This window comes from Rhineura floridana, chromosome 9 (genome assembly GCF_030035675.1).
Source record: "Rhineura floridana isolate rRhiFlo1 chromosome 9, rRhiFlo1.hap2, whole genome shotgun sequence".
In the NCBI taxonomy this organism is placed as follows: domain Eukaryota; kingdom Metazoa; phylum Chordata; class Lepidosauria; order Squamata; family Rhineuridae; genus Rhineura; species Rhineura floridana.
Genome location: NC_084488.1, coordinates 63,319,828 through 63,327,962, shown reverse-complemented (window position 1 = coordinate 63,327,962; position 8,135 = coordinate 63,319,828). Strand labels below are relative to the sequence as shown.

At 38.4% G+C, this 8,135-nt stretch overlaps 1 protein-coding gene and 1 non-coding gene across 2 annotated transcripts; both read left to right on the top strand.

The window, feature by feature from the left end:
- The first annotated feature begins 1,566 nt into the window (after positions 1-1,566).
- Positions 1,567-5,841, top strand: RPS3A (ribosomal protein S3A). Its single transcript, XM_061584660.1, has 6 exons — positions 1,567-1,675; positions 2,725-2,828; positions 3,228-3,415; positions 3,723-3,931; positions 5,292-5,401; positions 5,687-5,841. The coding sequence occupies exons 1-6, from the start codon at positions 1,614-1,616 to the stop codon at positions 5,806-5,808; spliced, it is 795 nt and encodes a 264-aa protein (XP_061440644.1). The 5' UTR covers positions 1,567-1,613; the 3' UTR covers positions 5,809-5,841.
- Positions 5,458-5,524, top strand: LOC133364711 (small nucleolar RNA SNORD73). Its single transcript, XR_009758010.1, has one exon. It is a non-coding gene; the product is annotated as a small nucleolar RNA SNORD73 (small nucleolar RNA).
- Positions 5,842-8,135: the final 2,294 nt, after the last annotated feature.

The window sequence follows — 8,135 nt, the reverse complement described above, 5'->3', positions numbered from 1 at the left end:
TTAAGATATGTATGTTGTCTGGTGACAATTTTAAAACCATCTAATTTCAGGGAAGATCACTAATTGTCTTAAGCCCCAGTTAGGTGTTTACATCATGTGTAAACATATGAGGGGGGCTGTGAGGATGAGCATGCTCTCCAGTCCCATTCTCATCACCTTCCACAACTATGGGAAGCAGGGCTCCCCATGTGTTATAGAACCCTGGAAATCATCACTCAAGAGAGTCTACATGTAACATGAGTACAGGAAGCTTCCGACTTCAGATAGTTCCTCTGGTGGAGGGGAATCTAATCAGCAGTGGGATGGATCTAGAACGCCCCCCTCCCCACACATTTATTTTAACCTCAATATAATTGCATCAAGTGGGGTTTTGAGGAGCTCACATTCTAACTACTACTGTAAGAATAATCAGTATCAAGATCTGTCTGGGAATAATTATGATTTTTGTAGTAATCATGCAGAGAGGAGGGGAAAACGTGCCTTTTTGAACAGCTTTTTGCATCTTATTCTTGCCAGATCTTATTTTTGTGCTCTGATAGGAATAATTTATTTTGTTATTCATCATAGTTGATAGGCCTCTGAAGTTGGTTTGTGAACTTCACTACAAATGTAATTCATGTTCAGCCATGCCTACTTCATATTGACGTTCAACCATCCCATATAGTGTGCTCGATGTACATCCACCACATTGTAGTGTAACGGTTGGGGTGTAGGACTATGACCTGGCAGACCAGGGTTTGAATCCTCACTCAGGCATGAAGCTCACTGAGTGACCTTGAGCCAGTCACAGTCTCTCAGCCTAACCTACTTGTGAGGATATGGGGAGGGGAGAAGCATGTACACCCCCTTGAGCTCTTTGGAGGAAAGTTGGGATACAAATATAATAAATAAATAAATAACCTCAATTTATTCCAAAGACCTTGTACTTATGAAACTCTTACCAAAACCATCTTACAAAGTACATATAAATTGCTTTCCAAAGTGAGTGATGAAGAGTTCTCTGTAACTCAAAAACACAATTTTTAGATTTGTCCTAAAGTGCTGGAGGTAAATATGCTTGCAACTTCCCCTTTGTTGTAGCCAACTCTGTTAACACTTGAAGTGCTTGCTTTGTAATTAAAAGCACAGTAAAAGATCTTGTGAGAAAAGGAGAACATAGCGTTATGCCATAAAAGCTGCTAACTATACCAACGAACTTGCTGTGCGGGTGGTAGTATAAATGTCGTCGAATCTCTTCATTTTACCGTAAAGGAGCTTTAGAAACAAGCAGCTGCGAGGACAGGTGCGGTTTTCTCCTATTCCACACCACCATGGATAGCGTATGCATGAATGCTTGAGGTATTTCTTCCTCACCACGAGGGCAACGAGGAGCACAGTTTCAATAAGGGAAGGGAGCTTAGTTCTTTTTCAATTAAAACAAAAAGGTCCGTCGAGAGTGCCGAACAACCAGCTTGCCGCCAGAGGCCGCTCTGACGTCCCGCCACATGCCCTCCCAGAGTTAGTTTAGTGTTCTCGCGATACGTGCAACAATTGTAACTCTCGCGTGAGCCCGGTTCTCGTATAATCTCGCGTGGCCTTAAAAGTCTGGCCTCTTTGGCTCCCTGCACCTCACTATGGCGGTAGGCAAGAACAAGCGCCTCACTAAAGGAGGCAAGAAAGGCGCTAAGAAGAAAGTGTAAGTCAGGCCAGGCACAAGTGTTGGGATAAGGGGAGCGTGGCTGAGCAGGAGCGGCGACCTGAAAATGTCGGATGCCTCCGATATTGGTTGGATTGAGGAACGGGGGGGTGAGGTGTAGAGAAGGTGCTGCTGACATGGCGGCTCTCTAGGAAAGAGGGAAGTGCGTGGGCATAAATAGTTCTAGAATGGGTACGAGCAGTTCCTGGGGTGGGTCGGTGGGAGATTCCTGTGCCTGGAACCCGATTTCGGAGCCAGGACAGCGTCGAGCCTTTTTCCGACAGCAAAGTCCAAGGTGTAGTGGAGGGTTTAGTCAGCTTGTTACTTGTCAACGCATTTTTGCTGTGGAGGTTTCTGCAGGGGCCTTTTGTTCACCATTTAATTCTTTTGGGAAGATTCAGGCTGTGGAGGGAAGATAGAAAATGGGCCGGCGGCGGGTAGTTCCACAGTAACCGGTTTACCAGTAGGGACAACTGATTATCGGGCTGGGCTCTTCATCTACTTTGTCGGTTAAAATATTGTTGCCTACCTTAGACTGTGCATAGAAATAAAATAGGAAAGCTTCAGGTACCATCAGGCGTTTATCACGTGTTTGATCACTTTATTGGTTTCCTGGTTGTTGTAGTATTCGTTGCTCTGAAGGGTAGTTATTGATGTTCGGTGAGATAAAGGGATAATGGACCAAGGCTGCAGTCCTAGCCCACTTTACCTGGCAGTAAGCCTGACTGAATTCTATAGAACTTTAAAGTAACGTGGTTAGGATTGACCTGTAAATCTAACAGAGTTGATGCCTTTCTTGTAACTCAAAAGGATGAAAGGTAGTGCCATTTGGAACACAGGGACTTCCTTTCAATCCCAGTGTATACACTTTAAAGTAGATGGATAAAACAAGTAGATGGATTAAACTGCATTGCAGGTAAAAAAATATCAGATCTTGTATTTGCCTGGGCTGTTGAGAAAGTGGCAGAACAATGTTTTTGAAGATGACTTAAAAAATTGCTAATGAAAAGAACCGGTCTGAAAACTTTTTTTCTCTCCTTGAAAATTAGGGTTGATCCCTTTTCAAAGAAGGACTGGTATGATGTCAAGGCCCCAGCAATGTTCAATATTCGAAACATTGGGAAGACATTAGTCACTAGGACTCAGGGAACAAGTAAGTTGCCTATATAGCAGAGATACTTTAATTGTGCAGTAGTTTTCTAAGACTTGCTAGCTAAAAACTTTCTAAATTGATAGTTGCTGCAACTTTTTATTTATAAATTATTTACTCTATGTGGTGCAGAAAAAATTGGTGCTGAATTCTTGTCGGCTCAGTACAGTAGTGCAAAGGAAAGCAAAAGAACCTGAAACTTTGTATGAAATTGTCTATATTGCATTTTGTTTAGAAAGCTTTGATGACAATCCTATGCATATTTACTTGTGAGCAAGCCACATAGATCACAGTGGAGAAAATTTTGACACAATGTTTTTGCTTCTGGTTGTTAGCTTAACCAGTGGTTAATTCAGAGTCTTTATGAAAGACCCATTAATTAACACTATTGAATATTTTTAGAAATTGCCTCTGATGGACTTAAGGGCCGTGTATTTGAAGTGAGTCTTGCTGACCTACAGAATGATGAAGTTGCCTTCCGTAAATTCAAACTGATTACAGAGGATGTGCAAGGGAAAAACTGTTTGACAAACTTCCATGGAATGGATCTCACTCGTGACAAAATGTGTTCAATGGTCAAAAAATGGCAGGTTAGTAATATTTGAATGTAATTGAACAAAATGATAAGTCCTGTACTTGGTTGCTGTCATAGGGTGGTGCAAATCTTTAGATGCTGGACGATGAATAAAGGCATATCCACGAGGCTAAATCCTGGATTTGAAATAATTCCAACAAATCATGAAAGTGGCTAGTTAACAGAGGTTTTTGTTTTGTAGATGTGACTGCATTGGCTTCTTAAGCATTTCTTCGTTGTACTGAACAGCTGATTAAATGTTTTTAATATTACCATTGTTATCTAAATACATTATGCCAAAACAAGAAATTGTTATTTTTCAGACAATGATTGAAGCCCATGTTGATGTGAAAACTACAGATGGGTATCTTCTACGCCTTTTCTGTGTTGGCTTCACCAAGAAACGAACTAACCAGATTCGCAAGACTTCTTATGCCCAGCACCAGCAAGTCCGCCAAATCCGCAAGAAAATGGTGGAAATCATGACACGAGAAGTACAAACCAATGATCTGAAAGAAGTCGTCAATAAACTGTAGGTTAAAATTTGTGTCTCACTTTTAGGAAGGCAGTCTTCATTCCATCTTACATTTATTTTCACAAGCAATTTATGCAAGCATACAAGCAGAGTGTAGTTTTTCCAGACCCACCATTAACTGTTTACATACAGTACTATCCTAACCATGTATATTCAGACGTAAGTTCTACTGAAAATTCAGTGGGGCTTACTCAACCTAACTTTCTTTTTGCATCCCTTTCAAAAAAGGAAAGAAATTAAATGACGACGAGAGATTGTGGTGCCACTGGTATGACCTTCCATCTCTAGCCATTCAGTGCTATATAAACAGCATCTTTGTTTTTGCTTTGCAAGGAACTAGCAATTTGATTGGAGGCCCTAGCATACAATTTAGTGTTCAGATTTGTAGGGTTTTTCAGCTGGCTTTATTGTAAGTATTGGCTGATACTTTTATCAGCCATACTTGGAATCAAGCTTTATTGTAGTCATTTTAATGTCACATTTGTATTCCTAGCTTGTTAAATTAAACCTTATTAATGGGGGGGGGGTTAAGCAGCTTTAGATTATGGTGGGAGCCTGATTGCAGCAACAATATTCTTAATATTCATTTATTTTAGCCCTTCTTACCCAGCCTCTTTGTCATTCTGCTTTCCTCTTACATGGTATTTGTTATGTCTGCCCCTTCCACAACAATTGTAGTATCTTCCTTTGCCATCAAAATCACACATTTGAGGCAAATCTCTTGTATTGTCTTGCATTTTCCTGAAGTATTTGGTACTCATTCGTAGCAGTCTTGTGCTGTACATGAGATGGGACAACTCTGAGATAAGCATCATAAAATTTCTTTGTTGCTTTATTCTGTTGTGGAGGTATGTTATAATGTGACTTTGCTGCTTGAGGTCTTCCTGACAGATTCATGGAGAATAATGCTACTAGTCACAATAGCTATGTACTATCTCTGTCATCAGAGGCAGTGTGGCGCAAAGTATCAGTTGGAAATCATGAGTGGGAGAGTGCTCTTTTGCTCATGTCCTGTTTTCCATAATCATCTGATTGGCCAGTGTGGCAGCAAAATGCTAGAGAAGGTGGGCCTTGGGTCTGATCTTTTTACTCATTCTTTGCTCAAATTTGGATTCACATGCCTATGCCATTCTTTTTTTTATCATTATTGTGCATGATCAATGGAGAAGGACCCAGTCCCTGTAGTGCCATCTCCACCCAAGTGCCAGCAATAGTGACAGCTTTCTGGGATGCTTAATAGGCAAAAACCAAAAACAATGGTACTATCTTCGGGGTGTTTTTCAATACTGTGTATCTTTGGTTCTGCTTTGTTTGGTAATTTGAAACCTACTAACTCTTTTCATTTCTGCCATTCTAGGATCCCAGACAGCATTGGTAAAGACATAGAAAAAGCATGTCAGTCCATCTATCCCCTTCATGATGTCTACGTTCGTAAAGTCAAGATGCTTAAGAAGCCCAAGTTTGAATGTAAGCACTTTGCTATTTTATCAAAAGAATAGCATTCACTATATTCATTTGTTGGGAATGAATGATGACAATTTGTTTCGGTCCCAGATGAAGCAATGATTATGATTTTCAAATGCTGACATTCCCATAAATCATAAAAGGTTAATTCTGAATTGTGTTTGAAAAGCAGACAAGCAATTTAATTTTAAATGTGGCTTCATTCTTTACAAGCACCTAGTTAACTTTGGTCTAAATGTAGAATCTTAGCATAAAAATGTATTTAAACTGTTGTATTATTATTTGTAGTGGGCAAGCTGATGGAACTGCATGGTGAAGGTGGTGGTGCTGGAAAGCCATCAGGTGATGAAACTGGTGCCAAGGTAGAACGAGCTGATGGGTATGAGCCCCCTGTGCAGGAGTCTGTCTAAAGTCAGATACAAAAATAAAAAGATTTAATATAAGTGTGGTAATGTGCTTTCATATGGGACTTTGGTCATATTTTATAATTCATGTTGTGGCTTGTTAAAGGTCTTTGACTTATAAGTCATTTGTCCTGTGTGTTTTTATTTGTGAAGTTTAAAAATAAAATTGGTCAGAAAGTTCTATTTTTCAAAGTAGCTTTGCTATATTAACTGGATATACAAGATGGAATACAGATACTACTGTGTTATGTATTAAGTTATACTTCAACAATAAAGGGAATTACTGCTTGAATAAAATCATTCAAGCCACTTAGAAGAAAAATGCATATATCAATATTTAGTGTTGATATTTGCTGTTACTCTAGAAAGCATATTGTGAATTAATGCGAGACGCTGAAGAATTTCAACGTCAATAGGTTGGATCTTAAGTTCCCTTTAAAGGCCACTTACTCTGGATTAGTTGATAAGCAAAGTTGTATATTAAGAAGTTGAATATGTGAGAGTGAGTTACATTATAATTTTGGCAACAACCAGCATGGAATTTCTACCTGTCATTTGGTCTATTTGAAGTTTCTACCTTTCACCTTCGGACAGATAGTTTACTTGCTCAAAATGGCTTGGTTTCTAGATTCAGAATATAGATTAAAGGTCAAGGTCAGATAGTGGCAATTGATGCAAGTTCAATTCTTCAAGTGATTTTGCTTGGTACCTATACGTGGAGAAAGGTAGAGGCAGCCGTTCTGTTTTGTTTATTAGCAGATAAAGTTCTGCACTGCAAAAGGGCACATAGGTTGTGTGCCAAAAGTTTTGGGATTATGCTCCTATGTTGCTTAAATCCTTTACTTTCAAACCAACGTGTTTTATTAAAGCAGAATGAAATAATTGTTAATCAACAACCTTACACAGAAAACAATGAATTTCCAAAGGAAGCTTGGTCTTTTTTCTTGATTTAATCATGGTATAAATAAATCCTCCCTGAATATTATGACTCCTCAGATTGTAAAAGTCAGCCCACTGAGCTAGTATCAGTTGTCACTAGCTTTACCTAGTAGTTAAGGCTGCATCCTATACAGTTATTCAAAAGAAGTTTTCTGTTCAAGTTCTATTTCTCATAACAGATTAGGCTGTAACAAGTATCTTGAACTTTATACAAAACAAGGGATAGTAATTGTTGGAAAAGGTCCATTCTGTGTGTGTCTATAATGTTTTCCTACTATATTGTGAGGTTAGGATGGGTAGCTGGCATATATAAAACAGAGGTACAAGATCAGCCATATTCACTTTCTTGGTGATGTGTCTTGGATTCTAGTGCTCATAATGAACATGCCTAGCTAGTTTCTGGGTTTCCAAAATACAATGCAATCTTGTTGGTTTTTATCCAGCAAGCAGTAAACTTCTAAATTGGGTAGTTACTGTAATGGAAGAGAACTGTCTTCATCCTAGCAGCTTCTTGGACACTTTCTTGAACATACTAGCTGAATTTATGATAGATTATATCCCATGATGCTCCAAGTATCCAGTTAGATGCTTTACTTATACACAGTTTCAGGCAAACAGAAAAGTTTATTGGTTAACCATAAACTTAACGGTACCATAAAGTGGAGGGGACGTATATTCAATATCCAGAGGTAAAATGGCTTCTTTTGTATACAGATCTTTATGATCTTACGTTTATTCAACTCTGCAGGCTAAAAAAGTACTACTATACTATGACAACCTTCAGTTTACACTTATGATTGCAGAATATATTTTACATTAATCTGCCCTCTCATGCTTTCCCTCTGAATTGTATTCAGTGGAGAGTTTAATACGTTATAATTTTATCCTAGAAAGTGATATCAACTAGTGAATATGCATTTAATTCTTGATGATATTTTTTCAAGTTTAAACTATTAAAACTATATTAAAACCCCTTTAGATGTCACTGTTGGAATGACATTGTTGCATTTGACAATCTTGGTATATAGAAGTGTCAATAAAAGAAGGCTTACCCAGTTGTCTATTTAAATTAATGAAAAGGTAATAGAGATAACATCCACTTACTGTTAGAAAATAGTAATTAATGTGTTCATTAATATAAATCACTACTTGCTGAAAATGTTTGTATAAAATCATTAGAAAAGCAGGCATTTTGTACAAATAAGTAAACATTGCACTCAGTCTAGAACTGGTTTTCAGTGGACACTTAAGGTTTAGGTGACAGCCAGTGACTTATGTCAATAACTTTTCATACAAAACACAACGTAACTCTGATAAAACAAAAATCTATTAATGGTGGTTATGATTAACCAGGGTTATATACTGAAAAAGTAGCTGGTTGCACAGGGTAGATA

Bases quoted from the DNA above. Each gene is read 5' to 3' on its own strand.
- RPS3A (XM_061584660.1), top strand. From the start codon at position 1,614: ATGGCGGTAGGCAAGAACAAGCGCCTCACTAAAGGAGGCAAGAAAGGC. The intron at 1,676-2,724 runs GTAAGTCAGGCC...CTTGAAAATTAG, and splicing joins AAAGGCGCTAAGAAGAAAGT to GGTTGATCCCTTTTCAAAGA. The intron at 2,829-3,227 runs GTAAGTTGCCTA...GAATATTTTTAG, and splicing joins CACTAGGACTCAGGGAACAA to AAATTGCCTCTGATGGACTT.